This window comes from Chiloscyllium punctatum, chromosome 10 (genome assembly GCF_047496795.1).
Source record: "Chiloscyllium punctatum isolate Juve2018m chromosome 10, sChiPun1.3, whole genome shotgun sequence".
NCBI lineage: Eukaryota > Metazoa > Chordata > Chondrichthyes > Orectolobiformes > Hemiscylliidae > Chiloscyllium > Chiloscyllium punctatum.
The window spans coordinates 110,877,955-110,903,057 of record NC_092748.1 but is presented as its reverse complement, the minus strand read 5'-3'; the positions used below and the strand labels follow the sequence as shown (position 1 = coordinate 110,903,057).

Genomic DNA, 25,103 nt, shown 5'->3' with positions numbered 1-25,103 from the left:
CACCCAACGTGAGAGGCAGGAGGACATTTAATTGTAGTTTATAATAAAGATCATAACGAAAAGCATGAAGCCTACATTGTTTTATTTTTCTGCATTTTGCATTGTGGGCTGAAGTGGGAAATTTCAAGGTTGGGGGCACATTTTTAAGATGAGAGAAATATTTAAAAACAACATGAGGCAACTTTTTTTTTTAAAAACAGAGTGGTTTGTGTGTGGAATGAAGTTCCAGAGGAATCTGGGTCCAGTTACAACGTTTAAAAGACATAAGTACATGAATAAGAAACGTTTGAAGGGATGCGGACCAAGCCCAAGCAGGTGGAACTAGTTTAGTTTGAGATTATAGTCTGCATGGACTGGTTGGTCTGAAGGATCTGTTCCCATTCAATGGCTCTATGACTCTTAGAGGATTGCTTAAAAACCAAGGAATATGGAAAAGATTGCTGCACCCATTGTAAAGCAAGTTACCTGAAATTCATTACAAGTGGTATTTACACTGCATCTCACTTTTGTGATGACTCTGGGAATGGAGGACGAGATTTCCAATTTTTTATCCCACTGAGATGTAACAAAAGGAAAAATTTGCATGGCTACAAGGATAAAGTAGGGAACGGAGACTCATGGGCAATGCAAATTACAATCGGGAATGTATGGTGAAGATTAAGTAAACAATCTCAAGGTTTCAAAAGGAAACTGGATATACTAGAAACAGGAAAAATTTGCAAGGCTGTAGGAAGCGAGTAAGGGACGAAAGCTGTTTCGATACAATTACTAAACAGTCAGTCATACAGCCTGGAAGTTCATCCGAGCCAACCAGACATCTCATTTCTGACCTAGTCCCATTTGCCAGCATTTGGCCCATATCCCTCTAAACTCTTCCTACTCATATACCCATCTAGATGCCTTTTAGGTGCTGTAATTGTACCCCTCCACCACTTCCTGTGGCAGTTTGTTTCATACATGCACCACCCTGTGAGGGAAAAAAAACATTGCCCCTCAGGTGGACAGCGTCCTTTGGTGCTCCACAACTTGTGAAGTGAATGGAAAAAGAACCTGGGCGACTGGTTGACTCACCAAGGTAGAAAGATGAAGGTCGAGGCAAAAGACCACAGTTCAGTCTCAAACAAAAACAGAAATTGCTGGAAAATCTCAACAGGTCCAGCAGAATCCATGGAGAGAAATCAGAAGTTAACATTTTGGGTCTGGTGACCCTCCTTCAGAACTGATGGTAGCTAGGAAAAGGCTGTTTTCAATGCAGAAGGTAAAGGGTTAACAACAGATGGAGATTGCATCCAAAGATAGAGGAGAACAGCCAGACAAACAAACGAGTGGATAATAATCGGCCTTGGAGAATGAATGGCTGCTAATGGGGGCTAGCGGCAAACAATGGGGTGTGTGTAATAGCAGACCATGTGATAACAAGCCTGGTGCATGGAGGCTAGGCTAAGGACATGGGAGAAGGTGCCTCAAGATCTTAAATTGCTAAACTCAATATGAAGTCCAGAAGGTGGTAGAGTTCCCAAGGAGAAAAGGAGGTGCTGTTCTTGCAGCTTACACTGAGCTTCACTGGAGCACTGCAGCAAGCCTGAGACAGAGATGTTGGTCAGGGAACAGGGTGGGGCGCTGAAATGGCAGGCAACTGGAAGCCTAGGGTCTTGTGTAGACAGAATATAGATGTTCTACAATGGGGTCATCCAGTCTACCCCAGGTAGAGATGACCAATGAGCAGTGAATGCAGTTGACTAGATCGAGTGAAGTGCAGGTAAAGCATTACTACTCCTAAAAGGTGTGTTTGGACCCTTGGATACCAAAGGAAGTAAATGGGCAGGTATCACGCTTTCTAGAATCGCAGGGGATGGTATTGTGGGAGGGTTTTGAGAGAGGACTACGGTATCCCTGAGGAAACAGTCCTTGAGGGGAATGGGTGGGGCGGGGTGGGGTGGGGCAGGGAGGGATGGAGGGAGGGAGGGAGGGAGGGAGGGAGGGAGGAAGGAAGGCGGGGGAGAGAGAAGGAAGGAAGGAAGGAAGGCGGGGGAGAGAGAAGGAAGGAAGGAAGGGGGGAAGAGAAGGAAGGGGGGAAGAGAAGGAAGGGGGGAAGAGAAGGAAGGGGGGAAGAGAAGGAAGGGGGGAAGAGAAGGAAGGGGGGAAGAGAAGGAAGGGGGGAAGAGAAGGAAGGGGGGAAGAGAAGGAAGGGGGGAGAGAAGGAAGGGGGGGAGAGAAGGAAGGGGGGGAGAGAAGGAAGGGGGGGAGAGAAGGAAGGGGGGGAGAGAAGGAAGGGGGGGGGAGAGAAGGAAGGAAGGAAGGAAGGAAGGGGGGGGAGAGAAGGAAGGAAGGAAGGGGGGAGAGAGAAGGAAGGAGGGGGGGGAAGAAGGAAGGGGGGGGAAGAAGGAAGGGGGGGAAGAAGGAAGGGGGGGGAAGAAGGAAGGGGGGGGGAAGAAGGAAGGGGGGGGAGAAGAAGGAAGGGGGGGGGGAAGAAGGAAGGGGGGGGGGAAGAAGGAAGGGGGGGGGAAGAAGGAAGGGGGGGGGAAGAAGGAAGGGGGGGGAAGAAGGAAGGGGGGGGGGAAGAAGGAAGGGGGGGGAAGAAGGAAGGGGGGGGGAAGAAGGAAGGGGGGGGGGGGAGGAATGGAATTGCGCTGGGAGGTGGACGATATGACAGTGAATGACCCTCCTGAATGTGGATACTGGTGGGATAGTGGAAGAGGACAAAAGGGACCGTATCGTTGTTGTGGGAGGGAAGAGGGGAGAGAGGAAGTGAGGGCTGAAGTGCAGAAAATGGGTCGAACCAGGCTGAGGATCCTGCCAGGTGCTGGACATCCCTGGTGGAGGAAGAAAGGGGATATTTTAGAGGCCCCTTTGTCAAAGTTGGCATCGTAACAAGTGTGAGGAACTGGGAGAATGGACTAGAATCTTTACAGCAGGCAGGGTGTGAGGATGTATAATCAAGGTAACTGTGGGAGTCAGTTTGTAGTAGACACTGGTGGCCAGGCTATCCCCAGAAATGGAAACAGATGTTGAGGAATGAAAGGGAGAAGTCAGAGATCCATCAGTTGAAAGAAAAAGAAGGGTGGAAATTGGAAGCAAAATTGATAAACTTTTCCAATTGCTGATGAGAGAGGAATATCATCACTCTACTGGAGGAAGAGTTGTGGGTGGGGGCAAAATAGGACTGGAACAAGGAATGTTCCATGTACCCCACAAATAGACAGGAATAAATGGGGCTCATGCAGGTTCCCATGGCCACCCCTTTGATAAGAAGGGAGTGAACATCGGAGGCTGAGGGGTGACCTTATGGAGGTTTATAAAATCATGCGGGGCATGGATAGGGTAAATAGACAAAGTCTCTTCTCTGGGGTGGGTAAGTCTAGAACGAGAGGGCATAGGTTTAGGGTGAGAGGGGAAAGATATAAAAGAGACCTAAGGGGTAACTTTTTCACACAGAGGGTGGTACGTGTATGGAATGAGCTGCCAGAGGATGTGGAGGAGGCTGGTACAATTACAACATTTAAAAGCATTTGGATGGGTATATGAATTGGAATGGAAATTGACCTTGCCGTAAAATTTAAGAAAGAATTTATCAGATGAGTATTGTAAAGTGGGAGGTAAAAGATACATTTAAGAGAAAGGAGTCATAAATTGCTGTTGCTTTAATGTTCCCTGTGGGACTTAAAGAATAAAATTGTTAATTTTACTTAAAAGTGACCTCTGGGATAGTTTTTTGCCTCTCGAAATTTAACAGATTACAGCGTGAAGTGAGCTTCTGTGTTGGGTTTAATTTAGCAGAGGGGTTTACTCCTTATCACAACAGTTTGGGGGCTCTCATCTATGATTTGAACTGGTTTAGACAGATCCAGTCTGAGAATTGGACAGATTTGAATGGACTTGGGGTACAAGAAAGCCCAGTAGATTTAAGCACTGCCAGTTACTGCCCTAGATCCTTAAATAAAACATGGGTGAGACAATTTGTTTAATTTCAGTTACTTATGGTTGGTTAAATTAAAAGTGAGAGAAATGGCTCTTAAAATTACTAAAGAGTTTCTAGGGTTTGAAGATCATTCCCAAATTTGCCAAGAAAGTTCAGAAAGTCTAGGCTCTTAGAATTTGCAAATAGGTTAGAATTGGGTTTAACCAAGGACAAAAGTAAAGGTAAAATTCTAAAGGTAGGGACACGTGAAGTCACATGCTGGTCGTTAAAGAAAGGCACTGTGGGAAAAGCTGTGGCAGAAGAAGCTAAGCCAGTGGTATTAGTGAAAGTGGTAAGTGAGACCCCAAGAAAAGTTGAAGAGTTTCAGCCGAATACACAGCCTAGGCAGGAGCTGGGTAAGGAGTTGGTGCCTGATCTCCATAAAGAATTTGCCTTGGTGGGTAAAGTTTACTCAAAAAGAACATAAGGAGAAGGGCAAGTGGTTATAATTTTGAGAGGAACAGATCTAACCAGTCTCAAATAGCGAATTTGCACTCTTTCTGATCTCTTCCCAGAGATTGTGTTAATTTGCGGGATAGGTGGACAGAAATTTGGCGTTCCCCTGTGCAAGATCAGGTTGGAGTGTCAACTCAAGATGGGAAAATAACAGTGGGAATGATTGACAGAATTTTAGTTCCAGGAATCCAGTTTGTTCTTGGGAATGATTTAGCAGGGTCCAAGGTGGGAGTGATACCCCCTTGTGGAGAAGCCCAAGGAAGACCAAGAAACTAATGAGTTAAAAGAAAAATTTCCTAGTATTTTCCAGACTGTGTGGTAAAAAGAAGCTATCATAAGTCACAGTACGAAGCAAAACTAAAGAGAAAGATGAAGATGTTGAGGTTCAGTAAGCGGACAGTCTGATGTAATGGTGCAGGAGAAATCTGAACATGCAGAAGGTCAGAAGTGTTTAATCCTGAAAGACTAAAGAACTTGCAACAGAAAGGTAAGACAATAAAAGATATATTTGAGGATGCGTACTCCGAAAAGAGGGCAGAGAATATTCTTGAGGATTATTATAGAGTCAGAGTCATAGAGATGTACAGCACAGAAGCAGACCCTTCAGTCCGACCAGATATCCCAACCCAATCTAGTCTCATTTGCCAGCACTTGGTCCATATCCCTCTAAACCTTCCTATTCATTACCCAGGTACCCTTTAAAATGCCATAATTGTACCAGCCTCTACCATTTGCTCTGGCAGCTCATTCCATACACACACCACCCTCTGTGCAAAAAGGTTGCCCCTTAGGTCCCTTTTAATTCTTTCCTCTCTCACCTAAAGCCTATGCCCTCTAGTTCCGGACTCCCCCCAACCCAGGGAAAAGACCTCATCTATTTATCCTATCCATGCCCCTCATGATTTTATAAGTCTTTGTAAGGTCACCCCTCAGCTTCCAACGAACCAGGGAAAACCGCTTCAGCCTATTCAGCCTCTCCCTGTAGCTCAAATCTTCCAACCCTGACAACATCCTCGTAAATCTTTTCTGAACCCTTTCAAGTTTCACAACATCCTTCCTGTACAGCTGCAACATGACCTCTGACCAATAAAGGAAAACATACCAAACACCACCTTCACTATCCTACATACCCGTGACTCTAGTTTATAGGAGCTATGAACCTACACTCCAAGGTCTCTTTGTTCAGCAACACTCCCTAGGACCTTACCATTAAGGGTAGAAGTCCGCTAAGATTTGCTTTCCCAAAATGCAGCACCTCACATTTATCGGAATTAAACTCCATCTGCCACTCCTCAGCCCATTGGCCCATCTGATTAAGATTCCGTTGTACTCTGAGGTAACCTTCTTCGCTGTCCACAAACCTCCAATTTTGGTGTCATCTGCAAACCTACTGACTATACCTCTTAAACGCTCATCCAAATAATTTTCTATAAAGTATGAAAAGTAGTGGACCCAGCACCGATCCCTGTGGCACTCCACTGGTCACAGGCCTCCAGTCTGAAAAGCAACCCTCCACCACCACCCTCTGTCTTCGAACTTTGAACCAGTTCTGTATCCAAATGGCTAGTTCTCCCTGTATTCCATGAGATCTAACCTTGCTAATCAGTCTCCCATGGGGAACCTTGTTGATCGCCTTACTGAAGTCCATGTAGATCCTGTCCACCACTCTGCCCTCAATCTTCTTTGTTACTTCTTCAAAAAAACTCAATCAAGTTTGTGAGACAGAACTTCCCATGCACAAAGCCATGTTGACTATCCGTAATCAGTCCTTGCCTTTCCAAATACATGTACATCCTGTCCCTCAGGATTCCCTGCAACAACGTGTCCACCACCAACATCACGCTGACCTGTCTATAGTTCTCTGGCTTATCCTTACCACTTTTCTAAGTCGTGGCACCATCATTATCTGAAAGATAGAATCCGAAGACGAAAATGAAAACCACGGCAGGTTAGTGTAGGAGGAGAAATGGGCCAAGGTGCACCAGATTGTGTTGCTGATAGCATACAGACAGGAAGTATTAGGGGTAGCACATGAACGACCTGTCGGAGGTCACCTAGGGATATGAAGACTCAGGCTAAGAAAAAAAAACATTTTTATTGTCCTAGAATGCACAAATTCAAATTCAGCCAGTTTAAATTATGCCCCAGATACCAAACTCCAATCAAGTTTTACTCTTTGGGATGGCTTCAAAGCAAGGAAATGATCTGTTTTGGAAAATAAAATCAGATGTTTTGAACAATTAGGGGTAGAACAGCAACAAGCACCAACAAACAGACTGCTAACCGAAGAATTCTCTGAAAGGTACCTGTCTATAACAAGTTTGTGCAGCAGAACAAAGTCAACTTAGAGAAATCTACACAAAGTTTGACAACCGAATACTATAACTGTGTTTGAAATTGATTTTGCTGTAAATTTAAAATGGAATTTATCAGACCAGTATTGTAAAGTGGGAGACAAAGGATATGTTTAAGAGAAAAGAAGTTGTAAATAGCTGTTGTTTTAATGTTCGCTGTTGGACTTAAAGAATAAAATCGTTAATTTTTACTTTCAATAGTGACCTCTGGGATAGTCTTTTGCCTCTTGAATTTTAACAGATTACGACACAAGGTGGGCTGGTGTGTGTCGTGTTTAAATTAGCAGAGGGGTTTACCTAGTGTTGTAACATAATCCAGAGTGAGTACAAGATCTGCCAGACGGAGGAAGCTGGTGGTGGACGAGGATGGTTCAGGCCTTTGTTCCAAGGAGAAGCAGGGAGCCCTGATACCATCTTGATGGTGGATGGACGTGTAAAGGGATTGTATATTCATGGTAAACAAGAGGCAGCTGGAGCCTGCAAACTGAAAGTTCTGAAACTGATATAAATCATCAGAGGAATCGTGGATGCAGTTGTCTTCCACACCCAAAGAAACCCCCATTTTCAACTCGACCACAAAGTCACGGGTCAATCAAGGTACAGATGAACATGAAACCCGAAAAAAAAAGGTAATTGCATAGCTTCATGCTAAATTTCAATTTGGATTTTAAAAGCCTGTGGGTTGTCAGACTAAACTAACAGCAAATACAATAAAGAAACAGTAGTTTGGTTGTTTTGATAATAGGTACCTTTAGAGCATTTTAAATGTTATCATGGGTGCAGGCTTTGCTGCAAAGGCCAGCATTTATTGCCCACCCCATAATTGCCCTCAACAAAGTGGTGATGAGACTCTTCCTTGAACTTCTGCAGTCCATGTGGTGTAGGGATACCACGTGCTATAGGTACTGGGAGGGAGTTCCACAATTTTGACCAGTAACACTGACAAAATGGTGACGTGGCTCCACATTCCAAGCCAAGGTGGTGAGTGGCTTGCAAAGTAACTCTCAGGTTTCCAAGTTTCTGCTTCTTTTGTCTTTCATAGCGGTAGAGTCATACAGCACAGAATCAGACCCTTCAGTCCAACTAATCCATGCCACACAATCCCAAACTAAACTATTCCCACCTGTCTGCTCCTGGTCCATATCCTTCTAAACCTTTCCTTTTCATGTACTGATCTAAGTGTCTTTTAAATGTGAAGTAGAGATGCCGGTGTTGGACTGAGGTGGACAAAGTCAGAAGTCACATGGTTTAGTTCTACAGGTTTAATTTGGAGTGCTGCTCCTTCGCCAGGTGAAGAGGAGGAAATGCACAAGCACAGAATTTATGAATTTATACTCCTGTACTCAGGAGCAATGAAGGCAAGTATGCTAAACACCTTTTTAATCACCCTGTCTATGTGATGCAAACTTCAAGGAATTATGGATCTGAACTCCTAGATCCCTCTGTTCCTCAAGACTACCCAAGGCCCTATCATTAATTATATAAGTTCTGCCTGTCTGTTTTACCCCTTGTATTTTTCCAAATTATACACCATCTACCATTCTTCAGCCGATTGATCCATTTGATCAGGATCCCTCTGTAATCTTAGAAAACTTCATTGTCTACATGCCACCAATTTTGGTGCAGTCCACAAACTTACTAACCATGCTTTCTAATATTCTCATCCAAATAATTAATATAAATGACAAAAAGTGGACACATCACCAAATCCTGCCGAACACCAGTGGCAATAGGGCTCCAGTCTGAAAAACGGCCTCTACCACCACTCTGCCTCCTGCTGTTAATCCAATTTTATATCCAGTTTGAAAACTCACCCCAAATTCCACGTGACCTAACTTTATGAATTAGTCTACCGTGCAGAACCTTGTCAAAAGCTTTATGAAATTGCAAGTAAACAATGTCGACTTATCTGCTTTCAATATTTTTGGTTACTTCCTCAAAATAAACCCAATCAAGTTTGAATTTTCCTTGTACAAAACCATGCTGACTATCCCTAACCAATTTTGCCACACAATATGTTTTGGAGTTGGGATGAATGACCTCCAATAACATCTTATTTGGCAATAAGGAATAGATATAGTTGAAAAAGCAAAAGAAGTTTTTCATTTTGCATCTATCAACTTCTTTTGCTTTTTCAACTATATCTATTTCTGTAGAGTCAGATGTACAGCACAGAAACAGACCCTTCGGTCCAACCCATCCATGCCGACCAGATATCCCAACCCAATCTAGCCCCACCTGCCAGCACCCAGCCCATATCCCTCCAAACCCTTCCTATTTATATACCCATCCAAATGCCTCTTAAATGTTGCAATTGTACCAGCCTCCACCATTTCCTCTGGCAGCTCATTCTACACCCATACCACCCTCAGTGAAAAAGTTGCCCCATAGGTCTCCTTTATATCTTTCCCCTCTCACCTTAAACTTTTGCCCTTGAGTTCTGGACTCCCCCCACCCCAGGGAAAAGACTTTGCCTATTTACCCAATCTATGCCCCTCATAATTTTGTAAACCTCTATAAGGTCACCCATCAGCCTCTGACGCTCCAGGGAAAAAAAAACAGCCCCAGCCTGTTCAGCCTCTCTATAGCTCAAATCCTCCAACCCTGGCAACATCCTTGTAAATCTTTTCTGAACCCTTTCAAGTTTCACAACATCTTCCGATAGGAAGGAGACCAGAATTGCACGCAATATTCCAACAGTGGCCTAACCAATGTCCTGTACAGCCGCAACATGACCTCCCAACTCCTGTACTCAATACTCTGACCAATAAAGGAAAGCATACCAAATGCCTTCTTCACTATCCTATCTGCCTGCGACTCCACTTTCAAGGAGCTATGAACCTGCACTCCAAGGTCTCTGTGTTCAGCAACACTCCCTAGGACCTTACCATTAAGTGTATAAGTCCTGCTATGATTTGCTTTCCCAAAATGCAGCACCTCGCATTTATCTGAATTCTTGCCTTTCTATAGCAATTCAGTGAGTGGAGCAGCCACACTGCTAACATTTGGTACGAAATTTTCAATAAAATCCACTCAATCCCAGGAATCTTACTTCTGCTCTTTTTGTTGATGGTATGGTATGGTATGGGAAACTTGTCAATTACTTTTGTTTTTGTATCCATGGGGCCATTTGTCCATGTCTAATAATTTGGGCTTTGACAAATTCACTTTTAGCCAAGTTTATCACCAAGCCTGCCTTCTGAAGTTGGTCAGACAAGTATGATAAATGCTGGAAATGTTCCTTCCATGCTTGATTAAAAGTCACCAGGTCATCAATATATATAACACAGTTGGGTAGTCTGGCAACGATCTTATCGATTAGTCTCTGAAACGTGGCTGGCACATTTTTCATGCCAAATGGCATGACTTTAAACTGATAGAGTCCATTCGGTGTTACAAAAACCAAAATTCCTGCCAGTGCCCTCTGAGCAAGTCCAAGTTAGAAACACAAGTTGCTTGTCCCTCCTTCTGAACCTGTGCCAAGTTTAGAGGGTTATGCCTACAAGAATGTTGCTTAAATCAGAACAGCATTCTCCCATATCTATACCATCCATAACTAGGTTAGTACTTCCCAGCTTATTTCCATTTATCTCCCCATGTGATAGTACTAACTCTTCCAGGTCATCTCGATTTTCCTCTGGAAAGTCACTCAATTATTTATCCCAAATTTGGATGGAGGTGAGGGAGGTGGTGTAGGTGCAGGTTTTGCAATTCCTGCGGTGGCAGGGGAAGGTGCCCACACCTCCTCCCTCACCTCTATCCAAGGCCCTAAAGGAGCCTTCCACATCCAAAGTTTTACCTGCACATCCACCAATATCATTTATTGTATCCGTTGCTTCCGATGCGGTCTCCTCTACATTGGAGAGACTGGATGCCTCCTAGCAGAGTGCTTTAGGGAACATCTCTGGGACACCCGCACCAATCAACCACACTGCCCTGTGGCCCAACATTTCAATTCCCCCTCCCACTCTGCCGAGGACATGGAGGTCCTGGGCCTCCTTTACCGCCTCTCCCTCACCACCAGACACCTGGAGGAAGAACGCCTCACCTTCCGCCTCGGAACACTTCAACCCCAGGGCATCAATGTGGACTTCACCAGTTTCCTCATTTCCCCTACCCCCACCTTACCCCAGTTCCAAACTTCCAGCGCAGCACTGTTCCCATGACTTGTCCTACCTGCTTATCTTCCTTTCCACCTACCCACTCCACCCTCCTCCCTGACCTACCACCTTCATCCCCTCCCCCACTCACCTATTGTACTCTATGCTACTTTCTCCCCACCCCCACCCTCCTCTCACTTATCTCTCCACCCTCCAGGCTCTCTGGCTGTATTCCTGATGAAGGGCTTTTGCCCGGATCATCATTTTCCTGCTCCTCGGATGCTGCCTGAACTGCTGTGCTCCAGCATCTGGTTTCCAGCATCTGCAGTCATTGTTTTTACCTGTTCCTATCAAGTAGTTCACCTCACTCAATTTCCTTTCAACTTGATAAGGCCCATTAAACCTTGCTTTTAAAAGGTTCACCTAATCATTGGAAGTAACACTAATACCTTCTCCTCGATAACAAAACTGCTAATTTTTGATTTCTTGACTGCTTCCTGTTTCATTGAATGCTGTGATACTTTTAGAACATAGAACTGAGGGCAGTAGAGGGCCTTTGGCCCTCGATGTCGCTTCGACCCGTGAAACCGATCTGAAGGCCATCGAACCAACACTAATTCATTATCAGCCAAATATTCATCCAATGACCATTTAAATGCACTTAAAGATGGCAGCTGTTGCAAGCAGGGCATTCCATATCCGTACTACTATAGTAAAGACCCTACTTCTGATATCTGTCCTATATCTATCACCCATCAATTTAAAGCCATGTCCCCTCATGCTAGGCAACACCATCCAAGGAAAAAGGCTCTCACTGTCCACCCTATTTAATCCTCTGATTATCTTTTATGCCTTTATTAAGTGACTGCTTAACCACCTCCTCTCTAATGAAAACAGCCTCAAATCCCAAAGCTTTTCCTCATATGACCTTCCCTCCACACCACACAACATCGTGGTAAATCTCCTCTGAACCCTTTTCAAAGCATCCACATCCTTCCAATAATGTGGCAACCAGAACTGCAGTCCCAGAGTTTTGTACAGCTGCAACATGACCTCATTGCTCAAAAACTCAGTCCCTCTACTAATAAAAACTAACACACCGCATGCCTTCTTAACAACCCAATCAACCTGGGTGCCAACTTTCACGGACCTATGCACACGGACAGATCTCTCTGCTCATCCACACAACCAAGAATCTTACCATTAGCTCAGTACTCTTTGTATTCCTGTTACTCCTTCCAAAGTGTATCACCTCACACTTATCCACATTAATCTCCATTTGCCACCTCTCAGCTCAGCTCTGCAGCTAATCTACATCCCTGTAATCTGCAACATCCTTCTGTACTGTTAACAACTCCACTAACCCATCCTTCTACACCCTCATCTAGGTAATTTATAAAAATGACAAACAGCAATAGCCCTAAAACAGACTTTTGCGGTACATCACTAGTAACTGAACTCCAGGATGAACATTTTCCATCAACCACTTCTTTCAGCTAGCCAATTTCTGTTCCAAACCACTAAATCACCCTCAATCCCATGCGTCCATATTTTCTACAAGAGCCTACCATGGGGAACCTTAGCAAACACTTTACTGAAATCCATACACACATCAACTGCTCTACCCTCAATCTTTTTGGTAACCTTCTCAAAGAACTCAATAAGTTTTGAGAGGCACTGTTCCCTCACTCCTCCCTGCCTGACAGGTACATGCATATCAAGGACACACAGTAGCTGTTCCTTGAACAAATTCCATATTTCAATTGTGTCCATCCCCTGCAGTTTTCTTCCCTATCCTATGCATCCTAAAATCTTACCTAATCACATCATAATTGCCTTTCCCCTAGCAATAACTCTTGCTATGGGCTATATACCTATCCCTTTTCATCACTAAAAGTAAACTTAACTGAATTGTGGTTATATCACCAAAGTGCTCACCTACTTCCAAATCTAACACCTGGTCAGGTTCATTACAATAGACAGTAGGTGCAGGAGTAGGCCATTCTGCCCTTCAAGCCTGCACCACCATTCAATATGATCATGGCTGATAATCCTTAAATCAGTATCCTGTTCCTGCCTTATCTCCATAACCCTTGATTCCACTATCCTTGAGAGCTCTATCCAACTCTTTCTTAAATGAATTCAGAGACTGGGCCTCCACTGCCCTCTGGGGCACAGCATTCCACACAGCCACCACTCTCTGGGTGAAGAAGTTTCTCCTCATCTCTGTCCTAAATGGTCTACCCCGTATTTTTAAGCTGTGTCCTCTGGTTCGGGACTCACCCATCAGCGGAAACATGTTTCCTGCCTCCAGAGTGTCCAATCCTTTCATAATCTTATATGTCTCAATCAGATCCCCTCTCAGTCTCCTAAACTCAAGGGTATACAAACCCAGTCACTCCAGTCTTTCAGCGTAAGGTAATCCCGCCATTCCAGGAATTGACCTCGTGAACTTACGCTGCACTCCCTCAATAGTCAGAATGTCTTTCCTCAAATTTGGAGACCAGAACTGCACACAGTACTCCAGGCGTGGTCTCACCAGGGCCCTGTACAGCTGCAGAAGAACCCCTTCACTTCTATACTCAATCCCTCTAGTTATGAAGGCCAGCTTGCTATTAGCCTTCTTCACTACCTACTGCACTTGCATGCTTACCTTCATTGACTGGTGTGCAAGAACACCCAGATCTCTCTGTACTGCCCCTTTACCTAAAGTGATTCCATTTAGGTAGTAATCTGCCTTCCTGTTCTTGCCAAAGTGAATAACCATACATTTACCCACATTAAACTGCATCTGTCATGCATCTGACCACTCACATAACTTGTCCAGGTCACCCTGTAATCTCCTAACATCCTCATCACATTTCACCCTGCCACCCAGCTTAGTATCATTACCCAGCACCAAATCCAATGTGGCCTCGCCTCTTGTTGGTCTGTCTACATACTGTGGCAGGAAACCCTCCTGCACACACTGGACAAAAACTGATCCATCTAAGGTACTCAAAGTATAGCATTTCCAGTCAGTATTTGGAAAGTTAAAGCCCCCATAACAACTACCCTGTTACTAACACACCTATCCAGAATCATCTTTGCAATCCTTTTCTCTACACCTCTGGAACTTTTCAGAGGCCTATAGAAAACTCCCAACAGGGTGACCTTTCCTTTGTTTCTAACTTCGGCCCATACTACCTCAGTGGACGAGTCCTCAAACGTCCTGTCACCGTAATATTGTCCTTGATGAACAATGCCACACCTCCCTCTCTTTTACCATCTTCTCTGTTCTTAGTGAAACATCTCTATCCCAGAATCTGCAACAAGTATTCCTGCCCCTGCTCTATCAATGTCTCTGAAATGGCCACAACATTGAAGTCCCAGGTGCCAACCTGTGCTGCAGGTTCACCCACCTTATTCTGGATGTTCCTGGCATTGAAGACGGCACACTTTAAACTACCTTCTGCTTGCCGGTACAACTCCTGTGACCTTGAAACCTTATTCATGACCTTTCTACTCTCAACCTCCTGTACACTGGAGCTACAATTCATGTTCTTATCACCCTGCTGAATTAGTTTAAATCCTCCCAAAGAGCATTAGCAAACCTCCCCCTCCTCAGGATATTGGTACCCCTCTGGTTCAGGTGAAGACCATCCTGTTTGTACAGGTCCCACCTACTCCAGAATGAGCCCCAATTATCCAGGTATCTGAATCCCTCCCGACTGCACCATCCCTGTAGCCAACTCCTATCTCTCCTTATTCTTTGCCTCATTAGCACAAGTAAAAAATCAGAGATAACAACAGCTTATTCTAGCTCTAAAGCTTCCATCCGAGCTCCTTGAACTTCTGCAATACTTCCCCATCCCTTTTCCTAACTATTTCGTCGCTGCCTATGTGGACCATGATTTGGGGATGCTCCCTCTCAGAGATCCCGAAAACACGATCAGAGATCTCACAGATCCTGGAACCTGGGAGGCAACAAACCAACGGCAAGTCTCACTTGTTCCAACAGAATCTTCGATCTGCCCCCCCTGACAACAGTCCCGCACTTTTAAATGCTGTCTAGCCAACTCCCCAGCTCTATTTAATCGCTCCCTAAAATCTGACACAAAGTCCAAATATGTGGTCTCTGAATTCTGACTTACCAATTTCTCCTTAATCAATTCTAACTGTCCTCATTCTTCACGCCCAAAAAGTAATTCAAATGGACTGAATTTGGTTGATTCATTTGGTGCATCTCTGATCGCGAAAAAAAAGACAAACTGAATTCCCTTGTCCCAATCAACTGGATAGTCTTGACTATAAGCCCTCAACGTGGTTTTTAAATATCCGACGCCACCTTACTAGCACTCCCTATGATTCTGGATGGTATGCAGTAGATTTGAATTGTTTTATCCTTAAGCTGTCCATAACTTCCTTGAACAATTTTGATGTGAAGTTTGACCCTTGATCAATCCCCCTAAACACCCGTTGACACAAAAGATAAAGTCAAATAGGTTCTGACAGATAAAAGTCAGATAGTGTACCAGCTTGGACCTGCTTCCTTGAGTCCAGCAACTTTCTTTACACTACTGTAAAAAACCAAACCAAACCAAACCAAACCACAGAAAAACTGAGCTGAGAGAACTGGCCAACCCTCTTTCATTGTGTAACTGTTTTTTCAAACTTGAAAGCCTTCTACCTGAGGCAGTATCTGTCAGTTGTTATCAGATTGGCACAATAACGCCTCTTCTTCCTCAGACAACCCAGGAAACATGGCATGTCCATGAGCACCCACACCAACTTCTACAGATGCACCAGTGAAAGCAGACTGTCTGGGTGCACAATGGCCTGGTATGGCAATTACCCAGGACCGTAAAAAAATTACAGAAGGTTGTGTGCACACCCCTTTCATTGTACAAATGTTCTTACTTTAAAACTCAAAAGCCTTCTGCCTGAGGCAGGATCTGTTAGCTGTTGTTAAATTGCCCCCAAAACCCTTCAACCCACAGACTTTGAGTTTGTGATGCTTACAACCACTCTTTAAAAAAAACTAGGACAGCACAACCTTGTTAAAGGAGCAGCTTTGTCACAAGCAGAACAACATTACACTATTCAAGCAGAGTATGATATCAATTTAGTGAGCAGTGTTTGGTAGAGGCACTGCCATGGACCATACACCAGTTTAAATACAGCTGACAGTTTACTGCCAAGTTTAGTTCAAATTTAAACTTTAAACCATGCCGATTGATTTGATTCCTCAGCTCAAAGTCTTGGCTATTCACCCTATCCATGCCCCTCATGATTTTATAAACCTCTATAAGGTCACCCCTCAGCCTCAAACACACCAGGTAAAATAGCCCAGCCAATTCAGCCTCTCCCTTTAGCTCAAAACCTCCAACCCTGGCAACATCCTTGTAAATCCTTTCTGAACTCTTACAAGTTTCACAACATCCTTCCGATAGAAAGGAGACCAGAATTGAACACCGTATTCCAAAAGTGGCCCAACTAATGTCCTGTACAGCTGCAACATGACGTCCCAACTCCTATTCTGTCCTGAGAAAGCACATGCAGTGTGTCTTAATGACTACCACTCAAAGGCTCTGAGCTCCATACTCACAGGGCTGGTCATGACTCACATCAGGTCTCGTTTCCCCCAGCCTGCCTCGATCCCCTACAATTTGCCTCCTGACGTAACAGGTCCACAGCAGACGAAATTTGCATCCCTGCAATTATCCTTGGAACATCTGGACAACAAAGACACCTACGTCAGACTCCTGCCCATCGACTACATCTCTGCCATTACCCCCTTCAGACTGATCTCAAAACTGAGATCGTGGTCTCAGCTCCGTCCTGTGCAAATGGGTCCTCAGCTCCGTCCTATGCAAATGGGTGCTCAGCTTTCTAATCCACAGACCGTAATCGGTGAATAACACTCAATAAGGATGCATCCTTAGCCCCCTATTGTACTCCCTGTACACAAGACTGTGCTGCCAAGTTACAAACGAACGCCATCTACAAGTTCGCTGACAACACGACCGTGGTAGAACAGATATCTAACTAGTCAGAATGCAGAAAGGAGACAGTGATGCAATGAGAACAACCTCTTTCTCAATATCAGCAAAAGTAAAGAACTGATCACTGACTTCAGAAAGAAAGGAGGAGAACATGCCCCCACCTACATCAATGGAGCTGAGGTCAAGTTCCTTGGACTGACGATAACCAATGACCTGCCCTGGATTTCCCACATAGATGTGATGGTCAAGAAGGCACAATCACACCTCTTCTTCCTCAGACAGCTCAGGAAACTTGGCATGTCCATAAGCAGCTCAACAACTGGTTGCACAATTCCCAATTTTTAAAAAAAACTTCAATTCTTCCATTAAAACCTGTGATAAATCCTCCAAACTGGAAGTGTGCACATTCACCAAGTTCAGTTGTTCTAAGACATTGGGCTGATTAGAATCAGAGCCATAACAGCAGGGAAACAGACCTATTGGTACACCAGTCCATGCAGACCACGGGCGGCACAATGGCTCAGTGGTTAGCGCTGCTGCCTCACAGCACCAGGATCCCAGGTTGGATTCTGGCCTCGGAAAACTGTCTGTGTGGAGTTTGCACATTCTCCCTGTGTCTGCGTGGGTTTCCTGCCACAGTCCAAAGATATGCAGGTCAGGTGAATTGGCCATGCTAAATTGCCCATAGATGGGTTAGTCAGAGGGAAATGGGCCTGGGTGGGTTGCTCTTCGGGGGGGTCAGTGTGGACTTGTTGGACTGAAGGGCCTGTTTCCACACTTTAGGGAATATAATCAAAATAGTCCCACCTGCCTGCCCATGGCCCACATCCCTACAAACATTTAAGTAATTATCCAGATGTCTTTAATATGATGTAACCGTACCTGCATCCACCACTCTCCCTGGAAGCTCATTCCACCTATGAACCACAAAAAACAAAATTGCTCCTCTTGTCACAGATTATACAAAGTTTTGATTTAAAAAATGGTTCAAACTCCTTTCAAATTTGTAGTTTTTTTAAAAAGAATACAGGTGTACATATGTGGGTATCCTTTGAAGTGTCTATTATACTTAAGGTCGGTCGGTCTGTCAGGGTTGCACAGGAGGCCACATTAGAGCAGCAAAGGAGGTGTGGTGGTGGCGGTGGTGGTGACGGTGACGGTGACGGTGACAATGTCACTCAAACCCCAATACAGAAGCAGAGGCATTTCAAGCATAAGCCCTTCATTCTGAAATGCCAATCCTCCTGCTCCTCGGATGCTGCCCGTGACCGGCTGGGCTTTTCCAATTGCCACCCTTTTCAACTGACTCCCCAGAATCTGCAGTTCTCACTTTCTCCTAACAACATGGTTGACTCTCAACTACCTTCTGGACAATAAATGCTGGTCGAGCCAATGACATCCACGTCCCATGAATGAATTTTAAAAAGACTGAATCCTCTACTTTGGCATATGAACAGACAAGATGCCAACATCAGGATCACTGTACATTCATACCTCAATATTTGGAAAGGTGATTGTGATTTGTTCCCCTTTACCAACTTCAAGATCTCCTTCACGTGCAGTATCGATGGATGCTGGTTTGAAATCATCTGGAATGAAAAAGCAGACATCACTTCACAATGACTAAGGATTCTGGCAGACTACATAACTCATCTGTTGAATAAAAGAGGCACAGGCTACCAAGTATAGTATGAAGCAACGCAGACCGGGAGATACCAAAGTTCAATGTCAGCTCATAAAAAACTATTTGGCAATTTAAAGCTGTAATTCACAAGACACGGGTTATAGTCCAATAGGTTTAATTTGGAAACTCTCCCTTTGCCCTCCAAGACAAACTTCCTTTCGGCAGCCAGCACCTCAAGAGACAGCTTCTTCCTCCCACTTCATCCCTCCCAGAGACTCCCCGACACTCATATCCCCCCCCACACAGAGACCCCACCGACATGCCCTTCCACCCCACACACCCTTCCCCGCCCCACAGAGACACCCCGCACACTCCTCCCCACAGAGACACCCCGCACATGCCCTCTGCGAGAACCCCCCCGCTCTCCCCCTCAATGCCCCCATCCCCCTCCGCTCTCCACTTCTATGCCCCCCCCGCTCTCCCCCTCAATCCCCCCTATCACCCCCTGCTCTCCCCCTCTATGCCCCCCCCACTCTCCCCATACATGCCCCCCCGCGCTCCCCATCCATGCTCCCCCCCCACTCTCCCCCTGTATGCCCCCCCTATATGCCCCGCCCCCACTCTCCCCCTCTATGCCCCCCGCTCTCCCCCTCTATGCCCCGCCCCCACTCTCCCCCTCTATGCCCCCCCCCGCTCGCCCCTCTCTGCTCCCCCCGCTCTCCCCCTTTATGCCCCCACCGTCTCCCGCTCAATCCCCCCTATCACCCCCTGCTCTCCCCCGCTATGCCCCTCCCCCACTCTCCCCCGCTATGCCCCGCCCCCCACTCTCCCCCGCTATGCCCCCCCGCTCTCCCCCTCTATGCCCCCCCACTCTCCCCCTCAATGCCCCCATCCCCCTCCGCTCCCCCCTCTATGCCCCCCCCGCTCTCCCCCTCAATCCTCCCTATCACCCCCTGCTCTCCCCCTCTATGCCCCCCCCGCTCTCCCCATCCATGCCCCGCCCCCACTCTCCCCCTCTATGCCCCCCCGCTTTCCCCCTCAATCCCCCTATATGCCCCGCCCCCACTCTCCCCCTCTATGCCCCCCGCTCTCCCCCTCAATCCCACCTCTCTGCCCCGCCCCCACTCTAACCCTCTATGTCCCCCCCGGTCTCCCGCTCAATCCCCCCTATCACCCCCCGCTCCCCCCTCCATGCCCCGCCCCCGCTCCCCCCTCCATGCCCCGCCCCCGCTCCCTCCCTCCATACCCCGCCCCCGCTCCCCCCCTCCATGCCCCGCTCCCGCTCCCCCCCTCCATGCCCCGCTCCCGCTCCCCCCCTCCATGCCCCGCCCCCGCTCTCCCCCTCCATGCCCCGCCCCCGCTCTCCCCCTCAATCCACCCCTATATGCCCCGCCCCCACTCTCCCCCTTTATGCCCCCCCCCAGTCTCCCGCTCAATCCCCCCGATCACCCCCCCACTCCCCCCTCCATGCCCCGCCCCCAGTCTCCCCCACTATCCCCCCCCGCTCTCCCCCACTACGCCCCCCCCCGCTCTCCCCTCCATGCCCCCCCCGCTCTCCCCCTCCATGCCCCCCCCCGCTCTCCCCCCCGCTCTCCCCCTCCATGCCCCCCCCGCCATGCCCCCCCCCGCTCTCCCCCTCCGCTCTCCCCCCCGCTCTCCCCCTCCGCTCTCCCCCTCCATGCCCCCCCCCGCTCTCCCCCTCCATGCCCCCAACCTCTCTCCCCCTCCATAAACCCCCGCTCTCCCCCTCCATAAACCCCCCGCTCTCCCCCTCCATAAACCCCCCGCTCTCCCCCTCCATAAACCCCCCGCTCTCCCCCTCCATAAACCCCCCGCTCCCCCCCTCCATAAACCCCCCGCTCCCCCCCTCCATAAACCCCCCGCTCTCCCCCCTCCATAAACCCCCCGCTCTCCCCCTCCATAAACCCCCCGCTCTCCCCCTCCATAAACCCCCCGCTCTCCCCCTCCATAAACCCCCCGCTCTCCCCCTCCATAAACCCCCCGCTCTCCCCCTCCATAAACCCCCCGCTCTCCCCCTCCATAAACCCCCCGCTCTCCCCCTCCATAAACCCCCCGCTCTCCCCCTCCATAAACCCCCCGCTCTCCCCCTCCATAAACCCCCCGCTCTCCCCCTCCATAAACCCCCCGCTCTCCCCCTCCATAAACCCCCCGCTCTCCCCCTCCATAAACCCCCCGCTCTCCCCCTCCATAAACCCCCCGCTCTCCCCCTCCATAAACCCCCCGCTCTCCCCCTCCATAAACCCCCCGCTCTCCCCCTCCATAAACCCCCCGCTCTCCCCCTCCATAAACCCCCCGCTCTCCCCCTCCATAAACCCCCCGCTCTCCCCCTCCATAAACCCCCCGCTCTCCCCCTCCATAAACCCCCCGCTCTCCCCCTCCATAAACCCCCCGCTCTCCCCCTCCATAAACCCCCCGCTCTCCCCCTCCATAAACCCCCCGCTCTCCCCCTCCATAAACCCCCCGCTCTCCCCCTCCATAAACCCCCCGCTCTCCCCCTCCATAAACCCCCCGCTCTCCCCCTCCATAAACCCCCCGCTCTCCCCCTCCATAAACCCCCCGCTCTCCCCCTCCATAAACCCCCCGCTCTCCCCCTCCATAAACCCCCCGCTCTCCCCCTCCATAAAACCCCCGCTCTCCCCCTCCATAAAACCCCCGCTCTCCCCCTCCATAAAACCCCCGCTCTCCCCCTCCATAAAACCCCCGCTCTCCCCCTCCATAAAACCCCCGCTCTCCCCCTCCATAAAACCCCCGCTCTCCCCCTCCATAAAACCCCCGCTCTCCCCCTCCATAAACCCCCCGCTCTCCCCCTCCATAAACCCCCCGCTCTCCCCCTCCATAAACCCCCCGCTCTCCCCCTCCATAAACCCCCCGCTCTCCCCCCTCCATAAACCCCCCGCTCTCCCCCTCCATAAACCCCCCGCTCTCCCCCTCCATAAACCCCCCGCTCTCCCCCTCCATAAACCCCCCGCCCTCCCCCTCCATAAACCCCCCGCCCTCCCCCTCCATAAACCCCCCGCCCTCCCCCTCCATAAACCCCCCGCCCTCCCCCTCCATAAACCCCCCGCCACGCTCTCCCCCTCCATAAACCCCCCGCCACGCTCTCCCCCTCCATGAACCCCCCGCCACGCTCTCCCCATCCATGCCCCAAACGCTCTCCCCCTCAATCCCCCCATCCCCCACTGCTCTCCCCATCCATGCCCCCCCCGCTCTCCCCCTCCATGCCCCCCCCCGCTCTCCCCCTCCATGCCCCCCCCCGCTCTCCCCATCCATGCCCCCCCCCGCTCTCCCCATCCATGCCACCCCCCGCTCTCCCCATCCATGCCCCCCCCCGCTCTCCCCATCCATGCCCCCCCCACGCTCTCCCCATCCATGCCCCCCCCACTCACCCGCTCAATCCCCCCCTCTATGCCCCGCCCCCACTCTCCCCCTCCATGCCCCCCGCTCTCCCCCTCAATCACCCCCATCCATGTCCCCCCGCTCTCCCCTTCCATGCCCCAAACGCTCTCCCCCTCAATCCCCCCATCCCCCACCGCTCGCCCCATCCATGCACCCCCCCGCTCTCCCCATCCATGCCCCCCCTCTATGCCCACCCCCTCTATGCCCCCCCCCGCTCTCCCCCTCTATGCCCACCCCCTCTATGCCCCCCCCGCTCTCCCCATCCATGCCCCCCCCACTCTCCCCATCCATGCCCCCCCCCGCTCTCCCCATCCATGCTCCCCCCACTCTCCCCATCCATGCCCCCCCCCGCTCTCCCCATCCATGCCCCCCCCGCTCTCCCCATCCATGCCCCATGCCCCCCCCACTCTCCCCATCCATGCCCCCCCCACTCTCCCCATCCATGCCCCCCCCCACTCTCCCCATCCATGCCCCCCCCACTCCCCCACTCCCCATCCATGCCCCCCCCCACTCTCCCCATCCATGCCCCCTATCACCCCCCACTCTCCCCATCCATGCCCCCCCCACTCTCCCCATCCATGCCCCCCCCCACTCTCCCCATCCATGCCCCCCCCCACTCTCCCCATCCATGCCCCCCCCCACTCTCCCCATCCATGCCCCCCCCCACTCTCCCCATCCATGCCCCCCCCCACTCTCCCCATCCATGCCCCCCCCCACTCTCCCCATCCATGCCCCCCCCCACTCTCCCCATCCATGCCCCCTATCACCCCCCACTCTCCCCATCCATGCCCCCCCCACTCTCCCCATCCATGCCCCCCCCACTCTCCCCATCCATGCCCCCCCACTCTCCCCATCCATTCCCCCCCCCCCCCCCCCCCCCCCACTCCCCCCATCCATGCCCCCCCCCACTCTCCCCATCCATGCCCCCTATCACCCCCCGCTCTCCCCATCCATGCCCCCTATCACCCCCCGCTCTCCCCATCCATGCCCCCCCCGGCTCTCCACATCCATGCCCTACCCCCGCTCTCCCCCTCAATCCACCCCCATATGCCCCACCCCCGCTCTCCCCCTCTATGCCCCCCCCCGCTCTCCCCCTCTATGCACCCCCCCGCTCTCCCCCTCTATGCCCTACCCCCGCTCTCCCCATCCATGCCCTACCCCCGCTCTCCCCATCCATGCCCTACCCCCGCTCTCCCCATCCATGCCCTACCCCCGCTCTCCCCATCCATCCCCTACCCCCGCTCTCCCCATCCATCCCCTACCCCCGCTCTCCCCATCCATCCCCTACCCCCGCTCTCCCCATCCATCCCCTACCCCCGCTCTCCCCATCCATCCCCTACCCCCGCTCTCCCCATCCATCCCCTACCCCCGCTCTCCCCATCCATCCCCTACCCCCGCTCTCCCCATCCATCCCCTACCCCCGCTCTCCCCATCCATCCCCTACCCCCGCTCTCCCCATCCATCCCCTACCCCCGCTCTCCCCATCCATCCCCTACCCCCGCTCTCCCCATCCATCCCCTACCCCCGCTCTCCCCATCCATCCCCTACCCCCGCTCTCCCCATCCATCCCCTACCCCCGCTCTCCCCATCCATCCCCTACCCCCGCTCTCCCCATCCATCCCCTACCCCCGCTCTCCCCATCCATCCCCTACCCCCGCTCTCCCCATCCATCCCCTACCCCCGCTCTCCCCCTCTATGCCCCCCCCCCCGCTCTCCCCATCTATGGACCCCCCCACGCTCTCCCCATCCATGCCCCCCCCCCCGCTCTCCCCATCCATGCGCCCCCTCTATGCCACCCCCGCTCTCCCCCTCTATGCCCCCCCCGGTCTCCCCCTCTATGCCCCCCCCGCTCTCCCCCTCTATGCCCCCCCACGCTCTCCCCCTCTATGCCCCCCCCCGCTCTCCCCCTCTATGCCCCCCCCCCGCTCTCCCCCTCTATGCCCCCCCCCCGCTCTCCCCATCTATGGACCCCCCCACGCTCTCCCCATCCATGCCCTACCCCCGCTCTCCCCATCCATGCCCTACCCCCGCTCTCCCCATCCATGCCCTATCCCCGCTCTCCCCATCCATGTCCTACCCCCGCTCTCCCCATCCATGCCCTACCCCCGCTCTCCCCATCCATCCCCTACCCCCGCTCTCCCCATCCATCCCCTACCCCCGCTCTCCCCATCCATCCCCTACCCCCGCTCTCCCCATCCATCCCCTACCCCCGCTCTCCCCATCCATCCCCTACCCCCGCTCTCCCCATCCATCCCCTACCCCCGCTCTCCCCCTCTATGCCCCCCCCCGCTGTTCCCATCTATGGACCCCCCACCGCTCTCCCCCTCTATGCCCCCCCCTCTCCCCCTCTATGCCCCACCCCGCTCTCCCCATCTATGGACCCCCCCCACGCTCTCCGCATCCATGCCCCCCCTCTATGCCCACCCCACTCTCCCCCTCTATGCCCCCCCCGCTCTCCCCCTCTATGCCCCCCCCGCTCTCCCCATCCATGACCCCCCCCGCTCTCCCCATCCATGACCCCCCCGCTCTCCCCATCCATGCCGCCCCCCCGCTCTCCCCATCCATGCCGCCCCCCCGCTCTCCCCATTCATGCCCCCCCCCGCTCTCCCCATCCATGCCCCCTATCACCCCCCACTCTCCCCATCCATGCCCCCCCCCACTCTCCCCATCCATGCCCCCCCCCACTCTCCCCATCCATGCCCCCCCCCACTCTCCCCATCCATGCCCCCCCCCACTCTCCCCATCCATGCCCCCCCCCACTCTCCCCATCCATGCCCCCCCCCACTCTCCCCATCCATGCCCCCCCCCACTCTCCCCATCCATGCGCCCCCCCACTCTCCCCATCCATGCGCCCCCCCACTCTCCCCATCCATGCGCCCCCCCACTCTCCCCATCCATGCGCCCCCCCACTCTCCCCATCCATGCCCCCTATCACCCCCCGCTCTCCCCATCCAGGCCCCCCCCACTCTCCCCATCCATGCCCCCCCCACGCTCTCCGCATCCATGCCCCCCCCGCTCTCCCCATCCATGACCCCCCCCGCTCTCCCCATCCATGACCCCCCCCCGCTCACCCCATCCATGCCCCCCCCCCACTCTCCCCATCCATGCCCCCCCCCACTCTCCCCATCCATGCGCCCCCCCACTCTCCCCATCCATGCGCCCCCCCACTCTCCCCATCCATGCCCCCTATCACCCCCCGCTCTCCCCATC

The 25,103-nt window shown here is 51.1% G+C and overlaps 1 protein-coding gene across 1 annotated transcript in view; it reads right to left on the bottom strand.

Annotated features, from left to right (window-relative positions):
* The window catches only part of eaf2 (ELL associated factor 2), a 46,711-nt gene that overhangs the window by 10,661 nt on the left and 10,947 nt on the right, over nt 1-25,103 (bottom strand). The window contains exon 2 of the mRNA XM_072579940.1: nt 18,347-18,441. Coding sequence (XP_072436041.1) covers nt 18,347-18,441 — 95 coding nt within the window. The remainder of the gene's footprint in view (nt 1-18,346; nt 18,442-25,103) is intronic.